Source organism: Salmo salar, chromosome 19 (assembly GCF_965601325.2).
Source record: "Salmo salar chromosome 19, fSalSal1, whole genome shotgun sequence".
In the NCBI taxonomy this organism is placed as follows: domain Eukaryota; kingdom Metazoa; phylum Chordata; class Actinopteri; order Salmoniformes; family Salmonidae; genus Salmo; species Salmo salar.
In genome coordinates, this window is record NC_138309.1 from 75795352 (window position 1) to 75819542 (window position 24191).

Sequence of the window (24191 nt, forward strand, 5' to 3'; positions counted from 1 at the left end):
CAGGGCCGTAGCCACCACCCTCTGTCACGTCAGGGCCGTAGCCACCACCCTCTGTCACGTCAGGGCCGTAGCCACCGTATCAGTCAATACAGGGTGGGTGAGTGCTCAGTGGTGACAAGGAGAGGCAGACTTGCTCTTTGGGTGTGACCAACATTTTTACCACAGGAATTGGGATTTTCCTGTCTTTGATCCGCAGTCCCACGCCACTCCAACCAACCTCCTGCTGCAACAGCAATGCTCACTATCTCTCAATCTAGTCTCCATGTATGCCTGCCCAGAGCCTGTACCCCTTCCCCTGAACTCTTCACCCCCCCCCCCCCCCCCCAGGACCTCTCAGCCCCACCGCACCCAAACCCTCCTGCTGTGTCTCCTTATCTCCCAGAACACCCTGGAATTCATATTGGGGTCTGGCCTTTAGTTTGAGGGGATACTGTAAACCTAGGCACCATGCAGGGGTTAAGTGTTGTGACTGCAATCATTGTACTCATTCCCATAGCTCAGACCCTTCATGACACAGGCTATTTTGTAACATTTCTGTGCCATGTGGTGCTCTGAACACAGGGTGGCAGTGCAAGAACAGCAAACCGTCATTTTGGCTTGGTGTGGGTGAATTTTGATAACTACTTTCCTTGGTTCTCTGGGAGACTCAATTGCATACGCCTCAACCCATTGGATGAGCAATGAGTTTTGAGAAGGAGAGTATGCAATTGAGATGCTCCCTGTTGTCAGGGCTGTGCTCACACTGCTACTGTAAAACCTCATGTTTTAAATGGTGTAATTTTTCAATAAATAAATGGCAAGCTTTCAAATGTATTCAATTGGGATACATGCAGTTGTGATACATCTCCAAACTAGTTGTATAATAATGAAAGTCAAAGTTCCACACAGAACAAATCCAATGCCGTGATTTACTGTATACATCTGATCCAAAGGTCGGCTAGTCTTCGTTACACCTCAACAGATTTGAAGAGTTAAGTCTAGTTAGTTAGCACCCTTGAAGCCATACAACTGTATAATCTAGTGTTGCTTTTACATCCTGTTTCTAATCAGTTGTGGTGAGAGGCAGCAGACTAGATGTCTAGAGATTGCTTTAATACACTGTTGCCTAAGCTTGAAGGAAAATACAACAAACGCTACTGTTGACACAGGTCAGGTTAACCCTTGACCTGACTGAATCTAGGCCTAAAGGTCTGTCTTCAGAAGATTAAACTTGTTTCATTAACTCCCCTTCCAGTGAAACAATTTCCATGTTTGTCTCTGTGCAAACTCAAAAGTACTATAAAGGACATACCACTAGCATCCTTTTAAACACTGTGGTTTGACTAGTGGAATGGGTTGTTGACTATAGACATGGAAAAAAAGCATTGTTCAAGGCCTAAAAAAAACCAGGACATGAATGCATTTTAAATGCTCTCTCCAGCACACCTCGCACTCTTCTTAGTGGAACTGTGTTTCTAGGTCTCTTTCCCCTACAGCCCTAGCCTGTCGCTCACACACCCTCCTGTGCCATGCGATACTCAAACACACTGCCCCTCTCAGAGAAGTTGTCATTCAAGCGCCTGCGCTTTTTAAGGAGTCTTCCATCCCCAGCTGTTTGCTTGTCCTCACCATATCCACCTCCGCCAGGTGTGTACAGGCAAAACATATCCTGCAACACAGAAACACACAGATGGTCAGTAGGGTAATCAAAAGACAAGCATGAACATGAGTACAATGCAGGAACACTAACAGGCCCATAGTGGGCAGTACACCACACCAACAGGCCCATGCAGATGTGCCACACAGACAAACTGACAGCCATGACAGTAGTCTAGTCTCACCCCAGGCTCCAGGCTCACAGTGGTCTTGGCCCCCAGGTTGAGAACCCTTCCATCTGCTCTGTGGAGCTGGTTCAAGCCTGATGCCCCACAGCCACCCCCTAAGAGAGAGAACAGAATACAGTGAACAACAAACCATAGATGTTATGACTAGAAGACATGGCGGTACAAAACAGACAGCTACTCAATCAAAACTACACAGACATTATCATACTAATCAAGGTCATTGGAGAGGTCATATGTGAGAGATTACCATGGAGACCATAGGGTCGGGTGGAGCGCCTCTCTGTCAGAACTGACAGGACCACCTTATTCCTGAACAGGAGCTTCCGGATCACCCCATCGCCCCCACGGTACTCCCCTGCACCCCCCGAGCCGGGCCGCAGGGAGAAGTGCTCCAGAACCACAGGGTACCTGAGAATCAGATCAACAGGACAGAAGAAATTATTGCTAGCCAACTAGGTTAAAGACACTATGGAACTGAATGTTAAGTCATTGCCTTTCACATTGTAGAAGGTTAAAACCTCTATAAATCCTCCACCCACCTTTTCTCCAGAATCTCTGGGTCGGTGATGCGTGTGTTAGTCATGTGACTGTGGACACCGCTCCGCCCAGTCCAGCCTGGACCCGCCCCTGCTCCCCCGGCAACCGTCTCGTAGTAACCGCTCCCCTCGTTGCCGAAAGTCACATTGTTCATGCAGCCCTGAGTGTGAGCGAGAGAGAAGAAACGAGAGAGTGAGGGCTGGTAACACTCAAACATCAAGACTATTGCTCCATATGGAACTGTAGCAGAACTTTCCAGTAGCAGCTCTCTCTCCTACCTGTGAGGCAGCGCAGACCTCGAAGGCGCGGAAGATGACATCAACCACCCGCTGTGACGTCAGCACATTCCCCCCCACCACAGCGGCATTCTGGGAAGGCTGGAGAATGGAGCCGCTGGGAATGATGACCTTGATTGGAGTGAGACAGCCCTGAGAGACAGTGGTTTAATTAATACATTCTCCATATAGAGACACTGCTTCACATATCATAATAATATAACTATTCATAATATTATGTCATTAGAAGTGATCATATCACCTAAAGGACAACTCTTCCATACAATAGAAACCTACAGCTGTTGGTATACTGAGCCCAAACTTCAACGTTGCAGTATCCATGATCTCCCACCAGAGGTCCTAGCATAGGTTTCCCATTACTGACTTTGTTCTGTGGTGGATTGAGAATGGGAACGGTGTCTGACCTGGTTGAGGGGGATGTCTTGGCCCACCATGCAGCGCAGGCAGTAGATGAGGGCAGAGAAGGTGATGGCACGAGGGGCGTTGCAGTTCCCCCACACCTCTGTCCCCGTCCCTGTGAAGTCAAACACTGCACTGCCCTGGGAGGGACGATAGCGAGATACAGGGATAGAGAGAACGAGATATAAAGAGATATAGAGGGAACGAGGGATAAAGAGAGAGAGAACGAGAGATAGAGGGAACGAGAAAGGAGCAGTAACGTTGATTAACATTATTAGCAGTAGTTGTTGCCCAGTCTTGATGGTGGGTAGCACCCTGGTTGCCAGATCTGTCTATTTTAACCAACACTTCTCTCGTGTTTGTAGGCCTGCCAAACACGAAAGAGCAAGAGGAGTTTGCTCCAGTACAAACAGATCTGGCGCCCCAGCCATGCTAGATGGGTAGTGTTAGATCTCCACCCACCTCGTTCTTATTAATCTGGACCCGCAATCTGATTGGTGTTCCATCGTCCATGAAGTCCTCTGCCTCCACCTCCAGGGAGCCTGTCTGTTGCCGCCGGCAACGGGCAAACTCTTTCAACATGTCTCTCACCGCCAGCTCTGCATTAGTCTGGAATCACACACACACACGTCAGATTACAAAGACAAACACCTGGACAGGAATGCTGACCACTCCATTTATAATGTGATATGACCTAAGAATCCAAATAAAGCTAATACAATACAGCCCAACTGAAAGAAGCATCTCACAGTGACGTCCTCCTCACCTGGATGTACCCCATGTAGGCCTGCACCACAGCCAGCCCATAGCTGTCAATCAACTCCCCCACCAGCGTGCTCCCTCGCTGATTGGCTGCCACCTGAGCTCGCAGGTCTGATAGGTTGTCATGGAGATTGCGAGTCCCAGAGCAGTCTGGGTACTGAGCCGGAGCCATGAGGGCTTCAGTTACAGCTGACAAAGGAGGAGAAAGAAAGAGAGAGAGAAAGATCAGTACAATGCCATGGAAACGTTATTTCAAAACAGATTCCTGGAGTGCTTTGAATTCCTAGGATTTAAGCCAGTCAGACAAGTCTCATGGTGTGTTTAGTGAAGCTCAACATATCCTATTGGGACTATAGCTTTACACTGAAAGTCACTGCTACCAACATCTCCTGGCTACAACATATTATACAGCCAACTGATAACAACACACCATCTCAATGACCGCTAGTGCCAAGCAGATATTACAACATATTGGCTCTCCCTTTCATAAGGGTTGCTCTCCGTAGCATTTCCTCACCCTCCTCCTGGAATACTCCAGCAGTGACCAGTTTGAAGGAGGTGAAGACAGCACCCTCCTGCTGCAGGGAGGTGGAGTGGGGGGGCATGGAGCCCGGGGTAATTCCCCCGATGTCTGCATGGTGCCCCCTACTGGCCACAAAGAACACTGGCCCACTCACGCCTCTCCTGAACACCTGAGAGGGACAGAGAGCGCAAAATATATTGATAAGGGGCCCCAGGCCCCCCCACCCCGGGCTCCAGGCCCCCCCACCCCGGGCTCCAGGCCCCCGACTCCACCTCATGTTTCTAGGGACTATTATAAGTGAAACTCACCGGAGTGATGACAGTGAGGTCAGGGAGGTGACTGCCTCCTGCACATGGATGGTTACTCAGAATCACATCACCCTCTTTAATGGTGCTCCCTATGGATTTGATCTGTAGATGACAAGGATAGAAATAAGGAAAGCGGGACAGAGAGACATGACAATATACTCTTCCTGGCTTAGTGTAACAATGTCTCCACTTCCCCAAATACTTGCTTAGTATGATTTGCAGACTTTGAATAGGTTGTTAAAGCAGTGAATTGTCATGCTTGCAGTGATAGTCCAGACCTGGTATTGGACTGTCTCCTGCATGGCTCCCAGGTGAACAGGGATGTGTGGTGCGTTGGACACCAGGCCTCCGTCAGGACCAAACAAAGCGCAGGAGAAGTCCAGACGCTCCTTGATGTTGGTGGAGATGGAGGTTCTCTGGAGCACTCTGCCCATCTGTTCTGTAGATGCATGAGACCATGGGGCATTTAATGGAGACTTCAGGGGAAACTTACAGTGGTGGTTTGCTCGTTTTCAGTTAGTTACCTTTCTGTTACTTAAATGGCAATGGTACAGTTGAAGTAGGAAGTTTACATACACTTAGGTTGGAGTCATTAAAACCCGTTTTTCAACCACTCCACAAATTTCTTGTTATCAAACTATAGTTTTTGCAAGTCGGTTAGGATTTCTACTTTGTGCATGACACAAGTCATTTTTCCAACAATTGTTTACAGACAGATTATTTCACTTATAATTCACTGTATCACAATTCCAGTGGGTCAGAAGTTTACATACACTAAGTTGACTGTGCCTTTAAACAGCTTGGAAAATTACAGAAAATGTCATGGATTTAGAAGCTTCTGATAGGCTAATTGACATAATTTGAGTCAATTGGAGGTGTACCTGTGGATGTATTTCAAGGCCTACCTTCAAACTCAATGCCTCTTTGCTTGACATCATGGGAAAATCAAAAGAAATCAGCCAATACCTCAGAAAAGAAATTGTAGACCTCCACAAGTCTGGTTCATCCTTGGGAGCAATTTCCAAATGCCTGAAGGTACCACGTTTATCTGTAGAGTTGTGGCCAAAAGTTTTGAGAATGACACAAATATTAATTTTCACAAAGTCTGCTGCCTCAGTTTGTATGATGGCAATTTGCATATACTCCAGAACGTTATGAAGAGTGATCAGATGAATTGCAATTAATTGCAAAGTCCCTCTTTGCCATGCAAATGAACTGAATCCCCCAAAAACATTTCCACTGCATTTCAGCCCTGCCACAAAAGGACCAGCTGACATCATGTCAGTGATTCTCTCGTTAACACAGGTGTGAGTGTTGACGAGGACAAGGCTGGAGATCACTCTGTCATGCTGATTGAGTTCGAATAACAGACTGGAAGCTTCAAAAGGAGGGTGGTGCTTGGAATCATTGTTCTTCCTCTGTCAACCATGGTTACCTGCAAGGAAACATGTGTCGTCATCATTGCTTTGCACAGAAAGGGCTTCACAGGCAAGGATATTATTGCCAGTAAGATTGCACCTAAATCAACCACTTATCGGATCATCAAGAACTTCAAAGAGAGCGGTTCAATTGTTGTGAAGAAGGCTTCAGGGCGCCCAAGAAAGTCCAGCAAGCACCAGGACCGTCTCCTAAAGTTGATTCAGCTGTGGGATTGGGGCACCTCCAGTACAGACCTTGCTCAGGAATGGCAGCTGGCAGGTGTGAGTGCATCTGCACGCACAGTGAGGCAAAGACTTTTGAAGGATGGCCTGGTGTCAAGAAGGGCAGCAAAGAAGCCACTTCTCTCCAGGAAAACCATCAGGGACAGACTGATATTCTGCAAAAGGTAAAGGGATTGGACTGCTGAGGACTGGGGTAAAGTAATTTTCTCTGATGAATCCCCTTTCCGAATTGTTTGGGCATCCGGGAAAAAAGCTTGTCCGGAGAAGACAAGGTGAGCACTACCATCAGTCCTGTGTCATGCCAACAGTAAAGCATCCTGAGACCATTCATGTGTGGGGTTGCTTCTCAGCCAAGGGAGTGGGCTCACTCACAATTTTGCCTAAGAACACAGCCATGAATAAAGAATGGTATCAACACATCCTCCGAGAGCAACTTCTCCCAACCATCCAGGAACAGTTTGGTGACGAACAATGCCTTTTCCAGCATGATGGAGCACCTTGCCATAAGGCAAAAGACTACGGTTTGCAACTGCACATGAGGACAAATACTTTTTGGAGAAATGTCCTCTGGTCTGAGGAAACAAAAATAGAACTGTTTGACCATAGTGACCAACTTTATGTTTGGAGGAAAAAGGGGGAAGCTTGCAAGCCGAAGAACACCATCCCAGCCGTGAAGCACGGGGGTGGCAGCATCATGTGTGGGGGTGCTTTGCTGCAGGAGGGACTGGTGCACTTCACAAAATAGATGGCATCACGAGGCAGAAAAATTATGTGGATATATTGAAGCAACATCTCAAGACATCAGTCAGGAAGTTAAAGCTTAGTGGGTCTTCCAAATGGACAATGACCCCAAGCATACTTCCAAAGTTGTGGCAAAATGGCTTAAGGACAACAAAGTCAAGGTATTGGAGTGGCCATCACAAAGCCCTGACCTCAATCCTATAGAAAATTTGTGGGCAGAACTGAAAACGCATGTGCGAGCAAGTAGGCCTAAAAACTGACTCAGTTACACCAGCTGTCAGGAGGAATGGGCCAAAATTCACCCAACTTATTGTGGGAAGCTTGTGGAAGGCTACCCGAAACGTTTGACCCAAGTTTCAATTGTTTAAGGCAATGCTACCAAATACTAATTGAATATATGTAAACTTCTGACCCACTGGGAATGTGATGTAAGAAATAAATCATTCTCTCTACTATTATTCTGACATTTCACATTCTTAAAATAAAGTGGTGATCCTAACTGACCTAAGACAGGGAATTTTTACTTGGATTAAATGTCAGGAATTGTGACAAACTGAGTTTAAATGTATTTGGCTAAGGTGTATAAACTTCTGACTTCAACTGTAGATGGCAATGATTTTCTCCGTGATAAGTTTGACACTCCCTATCCCTCAATCTTCTGCATCCTCGACTCCCATCCATTTCCATCTCAGCTATCCACCGGTTATCCTCTATCCGTTTTCACACTATCCTCCCCACCCTCCTTCTCTTTCCCATCCCCCTCCCTCGGTCCCTCCTCCCTGGGTATTAACGGACCTGCGATGCTCATGAAGCGATGGGAGAAGATGGAGAGCTGCACAGTGTTGAGTTCAGTTCCCAAGAGGCAGTGGGGGTCGGAGCCCACGGCGATGCACACATCACCCCCTTCTGTCAGATGGGCCACACAGCTGGGCTCCACCAGGATGGTGCTGGGAGGAAACAACCCAATGACACCGTCTAAAACAGTACTTACAGAGGACATTACACTGGTCTATAGCAGCGGTTCTCAGTCCTGGTCCTGGGGACCCAAAGGGGTGACATTGTTTGGTTTTTGCCCTAGCACTACAAACCTGATTCAAATCATCAAAGCCTGATGAAGAGTTGATGATTTGAATCAGGTGTGTAGTGCCCAGGGCAAAAACAAAAATGGTCACCCCTTTAGGTCCCCAGGACCAGGATTGAGAACCACCGGTCTATAGAATGCCAGCATAATCGATCCCAACGGATGTAATTCAGTGGCTATTTTAGGCTTGAAAACTAATCTGAATTTAGTATTTACAATATAATTATTTGTAAATAATCCAAGGTAGCCTTGTCCCTTCCTGACACTTAAGTGATACAGCATGACAAATATACACCTGTTCTTGTCTATGATGATGGCTGGACCGGGGATATTGTGGTCACATGGCAACTCCTCCCACAGGTAAACATTGGTATCCAGGTAACCGTCCTCAAAGTAACACTTGGTTATCTTAGGGATGGAAAAGAGCATATATTTGACATTGAGTTCATTGTGAGGATCCCAGGATGGAGCCATACATTAAATATACTGTAATACTACTTGTTACTCATATAAAAGGAGACTGTATTCACAGTAAACACAGGTGAAAAAAGTGACATTACTTTGAGATGTAGAGTAAGGAATCCGTGCTTGTGATGATTTGTGACTCTCAAAATACTAATCTCTTTACCGTAGTGGCTTTGAGAATTCCAGATCCCATCTTGGTGTTGGTCACAGATTTGATTCCGGACTTCCCAGAGCCCCTGACTCTGATGTCATCTACCATGATTGGCCGGTCTGGGATGGTGAAGCCAAACTCCTGCAGGTAGCTGGGAAGGAGAGAGAGGGAGAGAGCGAGGGAGGGGTACAGCGGGAACATGAGGGCTCCGTGCGATGGTTGTAGACGTAAGATCATTGGTTGTTATTATGAAGGAACATAAAGAAGTGAGGGGAAAGGTTCATGTGCTCACCGCTTAGTGAAGGCACTACGGAAGTCCCCTGACTTACAAGACCGAGAGTTGCCGGGGTAACCTGTGGCTGTCACCATGAGAGCACAGTCTGTTTTCTCGTAACGCAGGTGGAGGAAAACCTCAGTGGTTATCTGAGAGCTGAGAGAGAAAGAGAGACAAGAAAGCATTGGTTCATTCTTAATTATAAAACGGGTGGTTTGAGCCCTGAATGCTGATTGGCTGAAAGCTGTGGTATATCAGACCATATACCACCATTATGACCCAAAATGACTTTTTACTGTTTTAATTATGTTGGTAACCAGTTTATAATAGCAATAAGGCATCTCAGGGGTTTGTGGTATATGGCCAATATACCACGGCTAAAGGCTGTATCAAGGCACTCTGCATAGCGTTGTGCATAAGACCGTGGTATACTGGCCATATACCACACCTCCTTGGGCAATATTTCTTAATTATAGAACCCAGACGAAGGAAAAGAGTGTGTGTGTGTGTGTGTGTGTGTGTGAGTGCTCATGTGTCTGACCTGCTGAAGCCGCGGTCTCTCAGGGTCTCTGTACAGCGCTGGGTCAGCTGCTCCACCCTGTGGTCCAGCTCAGAGAAGGAGCGAGGGTTGTACTGCAGAGAGCACGGCTCTTGGACCTCCTCCACCACGTCAGCCAGCGCCAGGCCGTAGGCCGACAACACACCACTGTACCTGGGAGGGAGAGACACAGAGGGTTATATGGAGAAATGTACTCTTTTATTTTTCAATAAACTTGTGTAACACCTAAAGAGGAGGAACATTGATTGAGTTTTATTTCATCTAGTGCTGAGCGATTAACCAATTCATTTCTTTTTTGTTATTAAACAACTAACTGACCGACGTCGTTTCAGTTACTTGAATTCAATTTAGTTTGGGGTTTTTGTGAGCCCAACATGCCGCTTCTCTAGAGAGAAATCAAATCATTCACAAGATATTTTTTTTAATGTTTTATTGAAACCGAAGTCGAAAAGTGATGTTTTTTCTTCGAACCGACTTTAAAAAGCACTAATCTCTCAGCACTCGTTTTCATCTAAAGGTGAGAAGGAAAATGTACCTAACGCTAACTTATACACTATAATACACAGCGTCTAGTGAAAGTCTACACACTCCTTGCAGTCTTCACATTTTGCTGCCTTATCTAAAAAGGGATTCATTTACATGTTTTTTTTTCTAGAGAGATATACACAACCTACTCCACATTTACAAAGTGAAAGAAAGTTAGAGATAACAAAGAATAAAGAAACAAAGATGTCTTGATTGTGTAGGTCTTCACAGCCCAGAGCTAACACTAGGTGAAAGCACCTTCGGCAGCCATTACAGCTGTGAATAACATTCACTCGCACTTGACTTTTCCCCTTACTAGCACTGACTGTAGTTAGCTACTTTATTGAAGAAAATGTACTTATTATGACTGAGGTTGTCCCACCTAGCTGAATGCCCTAAATGTAAGTCTCTCTGGATAAGAACGTCTGCTAAATGACTAAAATGTAAATGTAAAATGTACAGTAATGGATCAAACTGTGAAATGACATTGCAAAAGGAACGAACAACCTCCTAGGCACCTGTTTGCCCTGGCCAAACACAAACCTAGCATTTTCATGCCAGCCTCTCTCGCTCACCCTCGCTTTCTCCTTCTCCACCTGTCCCTCCTTGGAATACACAACCACCTGTGTACTAAACTCACTCCCTACTCAGACATGTGTAGACAGGAAACAGGACTCCCTACTCAGACATGTGTAGACAGGAAACAGGACTCCCTACTCAGACATGTGTAGACAGGAAACAGGACTCCCTACTCAGACATGTGTAGACAGGAAACAGGACTCTCTACTCAGACATGTGTAGACAGGAAACAGGACTCTCTACTCAGACATGTGTAGACAGGAAACAGGACTCTCTACTCAGACATGTGTAGACAGGAAACAGGACTCACTTGTGAATGAAGACGGTCTTCATACCTAAAGCTTGTGCGATGGCACAAGCGTGTTGCCCACCTGCTCCACCGAAACATGCCAACACATGCTGAGAGGTGTCATGTCCCTTAGCCTACACAGAGAGACAGAGAGGGCGAGCGACAGGGGGAGAGAGAGTCTTTGGAAAAGGCAGCAGAAACTTCTGTTCAACATGGAATGGTGGAATTATCAACAACAAACTCCGCTGCTGTAGTCTAACAACAAACTCCGCTGCTGTAGTCTAACAACAAACTCCGCTGCTGTAGTCTAACAACAAACTCCGCTGCTGTAGTCTAACAACAAACTCCGCTGCTCATTTTCAATGTGAAAATGGGACTAATTCAAGTATTTCAACTAATGTCTCTAGTGAAACACCAGACTACACAAAACAAACACATCAATATAATCCCTCCCATCAATACCTGTGTCAGTGCTCTGATTGGACGACACATGGCCTCGTTGGCCACTCTGATAAAACCCATAGCAACCTCCTCCATGCTCATCTCTGATTTGCCACTCATGACCCTGCTGTTGTTTGAATGGGCGCTTCCGTTGGCACTGCTCTGGGATTGGTTGGTGGAGAGGAAGTGGTTGATCTCGCGGGTGAGCTGTTGGAAGTGCTCCATGGTTTCCTCGCTGGACAGAGGCTCGTCCTCTCCCGGACCAAAGATCCTGGGGAAGAAGGAGGGGAGCAGGCGGCCCAGAGCCAGGTTGGCATCCGTCACCGTCAGAGGACCACCTATGAAGATCATATAGGAATACCTGGACATTACACCAGGCCTTTGACCACACTACAACTCACAGATTGATGTCTTCTGTGTAGTATTACCAAACCATAAGTGTTCAGAATATAGGCAATACTATAAATAGCACACTTCCACATCAGGAGTCATACCATACCAACAGTAGCAGGAGAAAACTAATAGGTTACTACAGTACTTCACTTGAGCTGTATCCAGAGCTGTTACATAATCTCGCGTTTCTGTTGGAATTTGGGAGTTATTCCAACTTTTTTAAGCCTTCCCCCTCGGCCACACCATCTTCCTAGAGATGGGGTAGGGAAAAGGCACCAGAGAGGGAAAAGCTTTGGCCGTACAGATGTTAAAATGTTTGTTACATTTTAATTTAACTGAGTGGACCGGATTAAGGATAGAAATCTGTACCAGGGAGAAAAAGGGTAACGGCTCTATTCAACAGAGAAAAGGAGTGGAAAGAAGAGGAGCATGTGTGTGAGAGAGAGGGGGACAGAGAGAGGGATGGGGTGGGGGGGCAGTATTCCTACCCTTTCTGTAGCAGGAGGGTCCTGGATGGGCACCAGCCGACTCTGGCCCCACAACAAACATCCCTGACCTGGGAACAAAGAGGGGAGATTTGTGGGGTCACGACTATAATGTCACATTTCCCTCCCTGTAGACTGACTGGACTAGATTGACTTCCACCACATACACAGTCATTCCCTGTGGAAGTTATACATTGCCATCCAATGTTTGTCTAATAGGTTCATAGGTAGTAACTGTGGGTTAATGGTTTAGCTATGGCAGAACAGTCTGAGCATAAATCACAAACACGAGAAAATAGATATTATACTTCCCAGACCTCCAAGCAACAGACTGTGTACAGTGAAGTCTATGTAAACATACAGTATGCTGAAAGTCCATATTCATACTGTGTGTGAACCTGTTGTCCTGACTGACCTGAAGAAGAGGCGGGAGCCACCGCCTGCTGCTACGGTGTTGATGTCTAGCTGTGGGGCCTGCAGGGTGACGCCGGCCGTGGTGGCCTCAAACACGTGCTCATAGTGACCCGCGTAGCGACTCACATCTGTAGACGTGCCTAAAAGGGGGCACAGAGTGGCCCAGAGTAGCTGTTAGGGGCATGAAGTGTAAAAGAGCTCAAGTTTCCCTAAATGATGGAATGCTAGGACTTCATCAGCCCAGTATTATCGAATAATGTGAGATTTAGTCATCAAGGGCTTCAAAGAAGCCTTTGTCTAACATCCATCAGTACAATTCCTGCTTCCTGCTATGATTCTTTCCTTTTAAACCCTTTAGTTCACACCTCTCTCTCTCTCAAAGTCAGCAACCCCTTAAAGCGTCCGCATGCTTCCCAGCCGAAACAGTTTGGAAGAGATTGTGCATAAATTATGACAACATTTTGTGATGTTTTCGTTCGTTTGGACTTCGGTAAGGGTTTTTTCGGCTGTTCAGGAACACCATTTTTTTCCGGGAGACAAGCTGAAGTCGGTAGTCAAAGTCTATTCGTCGGTGATAGGTCAACAGTAGGGATTCTTCAATAAAGTCTTTGTTGTCATTCAACTCATTTTCATGGAAACGTTTTCATTGAGAAATACTGCAACAAACATCTTAGATGTAAAATGCGTATATTACGGCAAAAACGTCAAAATTAATCACAGACTTCGGGAGTCATCTTCGATTAATTCTGACTCTTTGGAGGAATTGTATACTGGCTACGGAGTCTCAAAATGGACAAACAATAGTATTTGTGCTTTTTTCAAATTTTTCATGCGAAGGTCTTTTAAGGGATTATGCGAGTATACTCGTTCAGTTCATCTAGACTTCAGCTAGCCGCCAACTGAACAGAAGCATGCTGACGCCTTTACCCTCTTCCCCTGTCCTCATGCTATATAGGCTGCATATGGCCCCTCCCCTCCTGTAGCTGTTTCCTTCTTCTCCATTGTGCCCCCCCCCCTACATCCTGTGCTCCTCCTCACCCCCCATGTCGAACCCAATGACGGGCTTGTTCTCTATCTGGCTGTAGGAGGTGATGGCGTAGCCCACCACACCCCCCGCGGGCCCAGAGAGCACTGCCCGGGACCCACAGAACTGGTCCATGGGGGTGAGACCTCCATCAGACTGCATGAAGAGAACGCTCCTACCCTACAGTAGAGAGAGAGGCGGAGAGAGTACAGGAGGTAGAGAGAGAGAGGCGCGGAGGGAGTACAGGAGGTTGAGAGAGAGAGGCAGAGGGAGTACAGGAGGTTGAGAGAGAGAGGCAGAGGGAGTACAGGAGGTTGAGAGAGAGAGGCGAGGAGGGAGTACAGGAGGTTGAGAGAGAGAGGCGCGGAGGGAGTACAGGAGGTTGAGAGAGAGGCGCGGAGGGAGTACAGGAGGTTGAGAGAGAGGCGCGGAGGGAGTACAGGAGGTTGAGAGAGAGGCGCGGAGGGAGTACAGGAGGTTGAGAGAGAGGCGCGGAGGGAGTACAGGAGGTTGAGAGAGAGGCGCGGAGGGAGTACAGGAGGTTGAGAGAGAGGCGCGGAGGGAGTACAGGAGGTTGAGAGAGAGGCGCGGAGGGAGTACAGGAGGTTGAGAGAGAGGCGCGGAGGGAGTACAGGAGGTTGAGAGAGAGGCGCGGAGGGAGTACAGGAGGTTGAGAGAGAGGCGCGGAGGGAGTACAGGAGGTTGAGAGAGAGGCGGCGGTAGTACAGGAGGTTGAGAGAAGCGGAGGGAGTACAGGAGGTTGAGAGAGGCAGCCATTTCAAGATGTGTAGCTATACAGAATGTGACCTGTAAGAGTATGATCGCTCTGCACACTTATGAGTGCTCAGTAAATACAGCTACACAACATTATGTTAATAATATAAAACACATATTTATTTACAAAAACACTGACTAACCTCCAGTCCACCTCTGAAGCCAGAGGTGAAGCCTTTCAAGTACTGGCGGATTTTCGGTGTGAGGTAGGCATCGGCGCATACGGTGTACCCGCGTGGCACTGCCCTCACCATGGGCATGACCTCACTGGACAGGGACACCTGGGTGAAACCCAGCCTGCGCGCCAATGACCCAACAGCCTTCTCATGGGCAGACCACCTGACATACAGAGAGAGAGAGTAGTTCTCAGATCAGATTCATTCCATTATGTTCCTGTCCAACATATAAACTCAGCAAATAAGAAACATCCCTTTTTCAGGACCATGTCTTTCAAAGATCATTCGTAGATATCCAAATAACTTCACAGATCTCATTATAAAGGGTTTAAACACTGTTTCCCATGCTTGTTCAATGAACCATAAACAATTAATGAACATGCACCTGTGGAACAGCCTACAGACGGTAGGCAATTAAGGTCACAGTTATGAAAACTTAGGACACTAAAGAGGCCTTTCTACTGACTCTGAAAAACACCAAAAGAAAGATGCCCAGGGTCCCTGCTCATCTGTGTGAATGTGCCTTAGGCATGCTGCAAGGAGGCTTAAGGACTGCAGATGTGGCCAGGGAAATAAATTGCAATGTCCGTACTGTGAGACAGCGCTACAGGGAGACAGGACAGACAGCTGATCGTCCTCGCAGTGGCAGACCACGTGTAAAAACCCCTGCACAGTATTGGTACATCCAAACATCACACCTGCGGGACAGGTACAGGATAGCAACAACAACTGCCCGAGTTACACCAGGAACGCACAATCCCTCCATCAGTGCTCAGACTGTCCACAATAGGCTGAGAGAGGCTGGACTGAGGGCTAGTAGGCCTGTTCTAAGGCAGGTCCTCACCAGACATCACCGGCAACAACGTCGCCTATGGGCACAAACCCACCATCGCTGGACCAGACAGGACTGGCAAAAAGTGCTCTTCACTGACGAGTCGCGGTTTTGTCTCACCAGGGGTGATGGTCGGATTCGCGTTTATCGTCAAAGGAATGAGCGTTACACCGAGGCCTGTACTCTGGAACGGGATCGATTTGGAGGTGGAGGGTCCGTCATGGTCTGGGGCGGTGTGTCACAGCATCATCGGACTGAGCGTGTTGTCATTGCAGGCAATCTCAACGCTGTGCGTTACAGGGAAGACATCCTCCTCCCTCATGTGGTACCCTTCCTGCATGCTCATCCTGACATGACCCTCCAGGATGACAATGCCACCAGCCATACTGCTCGTTCTGTGCGTGACTTCCTGAAAGACAGGAATGTCAGTGTTCTGCCATGGCCAGCGAAGAGCCCGGATCTCAATCCCATTGAGCACGTCTGGGACCTGTTGGATCGTAGGGTGAGGGCTAGGGCCATTCCCAACAGAAATGTCCGGGAACTTGCAGGTGCCTTGGTGGAAGAGTGGAGTAACATCTCTCAGCAAGAACTGGCAAATCTGGTGCAGTCCATGAGGAGGAGATGTACTGCAGTACTTAATGCAGCTGGTGGCCACACCAGATACTGACTGTTACTTTTGATTTTGACCCCACCTTTGTTCAGGGATACATTATTCCATTTCTGTTAGTCACATGTCTGTGGAACATGTTCAGTTTATGTCTCAGTTGTTGAATCTTGTTTTGTTCATACAAACATTTACACATGTTAAGTTTGCTTAAAATAAACGCAGTTGACAGTGAGTGGACATTTCTGTTTTTGATGAGTTTAGTACTATTAGGCAAACTGCAAAGTTGACTCAGTAGTGTTTTCTTGAAAAGCCTTCCAGTGCTCTCCCTCCTGTTGAAAGGTTGTGTGTTCTGTGGTTATCAGACCTGGCATTAAGCCAGACAGTTCTGAAGGTGCCTTTACAACATACTTACATCTAGCGACTTTAAATTACTTTACAGTTTGAAACGGAGTAGAAAGAACCCTGTAAGTCAATAAACGAGAACTCCCAGAATGGATATAACAGAAACTCTTCCTCTACCCTTCTCAGACTGACTGTTCATGACCTTCCACATCTACCACAGTGATCCCACACCAAGAAAAACAGGTAATCTGACACCAGGCACACACAACAACAATCTTTAAAGATAGTAAACTGGGAGAAAGTCTTGCTGTCTGGGTTGGCAGTATACTGACGTGTAGGAGTGTAGCAGCAGAACAGCCAGGCTGTGGATCCCCCGGGACAGGACTCCTCTCAGATCGTCCTCCACACGCTGCATGTCCAGCTCACGCCACACCTCCAGGGAGTCCCCTGTACTGCCTGGAGGACAGAGACACAGGGCAGAGGTAAGGGACAGTTATATGTGTGTGTGTGGATGCAAATTATTAACCCAAGCAGTTACCACTCAAGCCTGTCATAAACTTGACAAAAAAAGAGGTAATAGTCCTGTGGGGAATTTGCATCTGAAAACTGTATATGTTAAAAAAGCTCTCCTTGTCAGTCATTGCCTGTGCCTCAGTAGGAGCAGGAAACGTATCCATATCATTTCCATATCTTACAGGATATGGTCAAGAATACTGCACTCTGTTTAAATTTGTGCAATAATTACTTTATTGTAAAATGGGTATTGTAATAAATTAAATGGGAAAAGGCCCAATGCAGCTGTTTTTATCTCAATATCAAATCATTTCTGGGTAATAATTAAGGACCTTATTGTGACTGTTTTAAATTAAAATGGTCAAAAATAAACAAAAATAGCTTCTGAGCATAGAACAATTACTCAAGCAAGAATTTTACTAGGACTATCTGGGAGTGGTTTGAGTGGGGAGGGAAAAACTGAAAATGTGCTGTTATTGGCAGAGAGGTGATGTCACCAGGCAGGCCACAATTCCATCCCACCCAAACATTTCAGGCGGTCTTTTCAAACAGCTCTTACACTAAAAGGGCATTATCTTCCTTTTCACAGTATAATTCCAACCTCATAGTGTGGAAATATTCATACAGTGCATTGGGAAAGTATTCAGACCCCTTGACTTTTTCCACATTTTGTTACAGTACAGCCTTATTCTAAAACAGTTAAATAATTTGTTTTTCTCCACACAATACCCCATAATGACAAAGGAAAATCAAGTTCACAATTTTTAGCTAATTTATTTAAAATAAAAACCAGAAAATATCACATTTACATACAGTACCAGTCAAAAGTTGACACCTGCTCATTCACAAGGGTTTATTTTTATTATTTTCTACATGTGTTATTTCATAGTTTTGATGTCTTCGCTATTATTCTACAATGTAGAAAACAGTAAAAATAAATAAAAACACTTGAATGAGTAGGTGTGTCCAAACTTTTGACTGGTACTGTAAGTATTCAGACCCTTTTCAGTACTTTGTTGAAGCAACTTTGGCAGCGATTACAACCTTGAGTCTTCTTGGGTATCACGCTACAAGCTTGGCACACCTGTATTTGGGGAGTTTCTCCCATTCTTCTCTGCAGATCCTCTCAAGCTCTTCCAGGTTAGATGGGGAGTGTCGCTGCACAGCTATTTTCAGGTCTCCAGAGATGTTCAATCGGGTTCAAGTCCGGGCTCTGGCTGGGCCTCTCAAGGACATTCAGAGACTTGTCCCGAAGCCACTCCTGCGTTGTCTTGGCTGAGTGCTTAGGGTCATTGTCCTGTTGGAAGGTGAACCTTTGCCCCAGTCTGAGGTCCTGAGCACTCTGGAGCAGGTTTTCATCAAGGATCTCTGTGTACTTTGCTCCGTTCATTTTCCCCCTCGATCCTGACTAGTCTCCCAGTCCCTGCTGCTGAAAAACATCCCCACAGCATGATGCTGCAACCACGCTTCACTGTAGGGATGGTATTGACCAGGTGATGAGCATTCAGGCCAATGAGTTCAATCTTGGTTTCATCAGACCAGAGAATCTTGTTTCTCATGGTCTGAGAATCCCTTAGGTGCCTTTTGGCAAACTCCAAGCGAGCTGTCATGTGCCTTTTACTGAGGAGTGGCTTCCATCTGGCCACTCTACCATAAAGGCCTGATTGGTGGAGTGCTGCAGAGATGGTTGTCCTTCTGGAAGGTTCTCCCATCTCCAAAGAGGAACTCTGGAGCTTGGTCAGAGTGACTATTGGGTTCTTGGTCACCTCCCTCACCAAGGCCCTTCTCCGCCGATTGCTCAGTGTGGCCGGGCGGCCAGCTCTAGGAAGAGTCTGGGTGGTTCCAAACGTATTCCATTTAAGAATGATGGAGGCCACTGTGTTCTTGGGGACCTTCAATGCTGCAGACATTTTTTGGTCCCCTTCCCCAGATCGGTGCCTTGACACAATCCTGTCTCGGAGCTCTACGGACAATTCCTTCAACCTCATGGCTTGGATTTTGCTCTGATATGCACTGTCAACTGTGGGACCTTAGACAGGTGTGTGCATTTCCAAATCATGTCCAATCAATTGAATTTACAACAGGTGGACTCCAATCACGTTTTAGAAACATCTCAAGGATGATCAATGGAAACAGGATGCACCTGAGCTCAATTTCAAGTCTCATAGCAAAGGGTCTGAATAATTATGCAAATAAGGTATGTTTTGTATTTTTTATAAATTTGCAAAAACTTCTAAAAACCTGTTTTCACTTTGTCATTGAGGGGGAAATATTATTTAGTGAACTTTAGAATAAGGCTGTAACGTAACAAAATGTGGAAAAAGTCAAGGGATCTGAATACTTTTTGAATGCACTGTACAGTAGAGTCTGTGTAGCTGAAGGCCTGCAGGTTATTGAGTTAGTCCTGTGTAGTGCTGTTACCTGTGACAATACGCTTGGGTTCTTTCCTGGGTAGCTGGCAGCCATCTTGTCTAAGGACAACCCTCTCATCAACCTCAATGACCTCTTCATACAGCACATCTGGAACAGCCACCTCCTGTCACACACACACAGAGCGTTAAGTTACTCTAACTTGCAAATAATCTACAAGACTCCCAACTTTATAATTTTAATAAAACAACTCAGTATTGACTATCCATGATGGTAGTTGATATTGGGTAAGAGCTGGCTGCCCTAGCTGGCCTGGAACAGGAAAAGTTGGGAAATGGTATTAGTCATCACTTACATATAAATCTTAGGACCTCCAACTAAAAATGATCAGAGGGCAGGGTCTGGTCCCAAAGGTGCAGCGGACAGCACAAAGCTGTTGAAATATCATTGGATATATGCTAGGTCAGTATGTCACCACAGTGACCTTTACGACAGTCAAAGTTCACTCGGACCAACAGTAGAACACAGGTCTGGGGACAAACTCCAAGACCAACCCCTATGCGTGTACAGTATATAGCCTACCCTCCCATTAACTGCCCATGCAACAGTTTTTCTGAGACAGCTGCATGTTCCGTGTCTGCACTGAGTGTTTATGTATGCACATGCATCTGTGTGTGTTTTTCATTCTATGCTGCCACACATCTTCCAGTAAGCACACGGTGTATTCATTCAGTCCCTGTTGTGTCCCTCCCAACCCCATAGCGCTCCCTGACAGGCCCACCTGTCCCTGGTAACAGAATGTAGATCATGTCTTTACTGTGAGCCCAGCAGGAGATGGGAGGGTGCAGCTGTAGTTCCAACAGGTCTCACACAGACCTACTGAGGAGCAGTGATGCACTCCAGATGTACACTCCCATGAAGAAACAGAGACATTTGTGAGCTCTGCCTCTCAAACCCTTGATGCAATAAATTGGGGACTTTATCTGAAGCACTATTAGATCCTAATTTAAAGTATCACTTACTAACTTTGCAGGCTTAGTATAAACTTGTCGTGAAAGAGTCTACCTAAACATTACTGAATCATTTGAAACGCTTCAATGATAAGAGTGCATTATTCCATTACCAAGCAACATAGTGGAAAAGTGCTGACTGCCACGTGCGTATAGTATAATCAGCGCTCAGTTAACCGTACCAGTAGCACGGCCGGTATGGTATTGTTCAAGTGAGCATTAATTCATTCATCAATACATTAGTGTCAGTCTCCGACAAGGCAGGACGTGACCCCCCACCTCACCACCCCAAACAAAGGGCCCTCACAGAGAAAACTATTGTGCTGTAGCATCAACCCAGTCTCCATTCCATAGAGAAGCACTAACCAAATCGAAGAGCTTTGGCCGGGCCTGGGTGCCAATATGCAGCAGATCCTTGAACCCCTTTGTGACCAGGAGGGCAATCCGCTCTCCTTGCCTCTCCAGCAGGGCATTGGTCGCCACTGTGGTGCCCATCCTGATCCAGCCAATCAGGGATGTCTCCACAGGCTGTTCCCTGGGAAAGGCCTGCCCAGTCTCCTGTGAACATAGCAGGATGTAGCAGGGGGGGGGGTTAGAGAGGATCACACATTAAGCACTGGTTAACCTCTGGGTCTGCTGACGTCATGTCTGATCTCAGCTTGTCACAAGCTTTAACTAAAACTACTCTTCCTGCTCTCTTCATTTCTCCATAAACTACCTCTCTCATCTGTCTATTCCTTAGTCCTTTTATTCCTCTCCCCGTCTCTCCAGAGTTCCATCTCACCTCCTCCAGAACCCTGCGGATCCCCTCAGTTGGAGCGTCTTTGTAGTTCTGGGGGTCGTGGGACAGCAGTTTCAGGACCCTCTCCCGGCCGTCAGGTAATCGGGCAAAGACGTCGGTGAAAGTGCCACCGCGGTCGATGGCAAAGTCAAACTTCCCTTCAGTCTCTGTCATCCTGAAGAAATGAAGGACGGACAGAGAACTGCTGCTCCTGAAATCCTGGACAAAACTACTCACTCAAGATGCAGTAATCTGGATTCTGGAGAGATAGAGATATTTACAGTACCAGTCAAAAGTTTGGACACACCTACACATTCAATTTTTTTTTTTACTATTTTCTACATTGTAGAATAATAGTGAAGACATCAAAACTATGAAATAACACATGTGGAATCATGTAGTTAAAAAAAAGTGTTAAATCAAAATCTATTTTATATGTTAGATTCTTCAAAGTAGCCACCCTTTGCCTTGATGACAGCTTTTCACACTCTTGGTATTCTCTCAACCAGCTTCATGAGGTAGTCACCTGGAATTAATTTAAATTAACAAGTGTGCCTTGTTAAAAAGTTAATTTGTGGAATTTTTTTCCTTCTTAATGCGTTTGAGCCAATCAGTTGTGTCGTGACAAGGTAGGGGTGGTATACAGAAGATAGCCCTATTTGGTAAAAGACCAAGTTCATATCATGGCAAGAACAGCTCAAATAAGCAAAGAGAAACGACAGTTCATCATTACTTTAAGACATGAAGGTCAGTCAATGCGGAACATTTCAAGAACTTTGAAAGTTTCAAGTGTAGTCGCAAAAACCATCAAGTGCTATGATGAAACTGGCTCTCATGAGGACTGCCACAGGAAATGAAGACAGAGTTACCTCTGCTGCAGAAGATAAGTTCATTAGAGTTAACTGCACCTCAGATTGCAGCCCAAATAAATGCTTCACAGAGTTCAAGTAAGACATCTCAACATCAACTGTTCAGAGGAGACTGTGTGAATCAGACCTTCATGGTCAAATTCTAAAGGACACCAATAAGAAGAAGAGACTTGCTTGGGCCAAGAAATACGAGCAATGGACATTAGACCGGTGGGAATCTGTGCTTTGGTCTGATGAGTCCAAATGTTTTGATTTTTGGTTCCAACCGCCGTGTCTTTGTGAGATGCAGAGTAGGTGAACGGATGATTTCTGCATGTGTGGTTCCCACTGTGAAGCATGGAGGAGGAGGTGTGATGGTGCTTTGCTGGTGACACTGTCTGGGATTTATTTAGAATTCATGGCACACTTAACCAGAATGGCTACCACAGCATTCTGCAGTGATACGCCATCCCATCTGGTTTGCGCATTTTGTTTTCGACAGGACAATCACCCAAAACACTCCTCCAGGCTGTGTAAGGGCTATTTGACCAAGAAGGAGAGTGATGGAGTGCTGCATCAGATGACCTGGCCTCCACAATCACCAGACCTCAACCCAATTGAGATGGTTTGGGAAGAGTGGGACCACAGAGTGAAGGAAAAGCAGCCTACAAGTGCTCAGCATGTGGTTACTCCTTCAAGACAGTTGGAAAAGCATTCCAAGTGAAGCTGGTTGAGAGAATGCCAAGAGTGTGCAAAGCTGTTATCAAGGCAACGGGTGGCTACTTTGAAGAATCTAAAATCTAAAATATGTTTAACACTTTTTTGGTTACTACATGATTCCACGTGTGTTATTTCATGGTTTTGATGTCTTCAGTGGTTCCACTACTGCATGTGCCACGGCAAACACATACCATATGCTACCAGAAGATTTGAAGACATAAGTGCACTCAAGTGGTTTTGCACTATATTATATATGCATTACTATATTATAGCCCCCTATGTAAACACATAGTAGACTAGACTACGCCGAGGAAGCGCTAACTAGAGAACAGTCTGGTGAGGACGGATGCAGTTTGTATCGAAGGCATGCAGTCTTTATCAATCGGCAATATTGTGCACTATTCTATTCATACAGCAAACTCTCATGAGCAATACATTCGACTAAATCAATACAGCAATTATTATATTATTATCCTAATTGCTTTGGTCATAAATGACGGATTACCCCATTTATGTAGGTCGTTCATAAGTCACTGATCCACGAGCGACCACTTTGTACTGCCGGTGTAGTGGTAGGTTGGCATGGCTTTAATACATTTTTCTCGGTCAGTTTTCAAAAGTTGAGTGGATAATTTTCCGATCTTTAGGCTACTTACGAGTCTTCTTGCTCTGGGTTTATCACTGATGATCCGATGTGTCGCAAATCCTTGCCAGTCGTCTATCGTCCTTTGCCGTTCTCCTTCCTCACTCTCACTCTTATCTCAATGCTGGAGATCTCTGCTCTGGTTGCCAAAGTCAGTACGGTTTCTAATTTACTAAAGACTACACTCCACCCCCTTGCCTTCGGCTCTTCTTCTTCGACATGGCGGTCTGCAAACAAACGTTTAGGCTATGTGCATGACGCCACCTACTGTGCTGGAATGTACGATCAATTATGATCTTCCCAATTCTGTACTACCATTAAAATAAAATGTACCCCCCTACCCCATTAAACTTGACATATTTCATGCTGAAAGATTCCACCCTTCAGATTGTTCAGCATGTCAACAACCATATCTACTGTAACACATGTTACCCCCAGTCTCCACAATAACCTTCAACCTGTTATTTCTGTGCTTTCCACGACCCGAGTCATATTGATAGCCTTACCAATAAAACCTATGAAGTCAACTTTATTCATTATCAAAGTGTCCTTTGACACCGCACGTTCATGGGCGCAAGATTTCTGAACAGGCCTCGAAACCACGCCAGGACCAGCAAAAACACCAGCCCCGACATTAGGTTCACTTAGTTGAGGAGCAGCCGTGGAAGCTCCATCATGCCACACTGTATTCCACCAATCTGCCTTACAGCCTATGCATACGATACATCGTGACTCATTTTATATCTCTGAACCTCTCTAGCCGCTCTCTGCACCTGGCATCCACCAAATGCTGCACTATGTTCCCCCACACAATTACAACACTTAACCTTGACATTGCTCCCACA

The 24191-nt window shown here is 46.0% G+C and overlaps 1 protein-coding gene across 2 annotated transcripts; it reads right to left on the reverse strand.

The window, feature by feature from the left end:
- Positions 1-798: 798 nt before the first annotated feature.
- Positions 799-23507, reverse strand: oplah (5-oxoprolinase, ATP-hydrolysing). Of its 2 annotated transcripts, none has more exons than XM_045702696.2 (27): positions 23360-23507; positions 21139-21394; positions 20721-20912; positions 19396-19510; positions 16794-16917; positions 14648-14843; positions 13745-13910; positions 12708-12846; positions 12296-12363; positions 11436-11752; positions 10995-11107; positions 9563-9733; positions 9040-9177; positions 8760-8898; positions 8427-8539; positions 7846-7997; positions 4927-5087; positions 4649-4750; positions 4335-4509; positions 3822-4006; positions 3518-3664; positions 3061-3195; positions 2639-2788; positions 2363-2520; positions 2071-2231; positions 1821-1918; positions 799-1648 (listed from the first exon to the last, which is right to left on the reverse strand). In XM_045702696.2, exons 2-27 carry the CDS (start codon positions 21307-21309, stop codon positions 1490-1492), a joined length of 3945 nt encoding a protein of 1314 aa, XP_045558652.1. In that variant the 5' UTR covers positions 21310-21394; positions 23360-23507; the 3' UTR covers positions 799-1489. The 2 variants fall into 2 exon arrangements, with proteins under 2 accessions (XP_045558652.1, XP_045558651.1); XM_045702695.2 differs by having other exon boundaries at positions 23209-23499.
- Positions 23508-24191: the final 684 nt, after the last annotated feature.

Excerpts from the sequence above, each read along its gene's own strand:
- oplah (XM_045702696.2), bottom strand. The coding sequence starts at position 21,309 with ATGACAGAGACTGAAGGGAAGTTTGACTTTGCCATCGACCGCGGTGGC. Across the intron at positions 16,918-19,395 it reads ACCCAAGCGTATTGTCACAG|GCAGTACAGGGGACTCCCTG; the intron begins GTAACAGCACTA and ends TCTGTCCTCCAG. Across the intron at positions 4,510-4,648 it reads ACCTCACTGTCATCACTCCG|GTGTTCAGGAGAGGCGTGAG; the intron begins GTGAGTTTCACT and ends TGTCCCTCTCAG.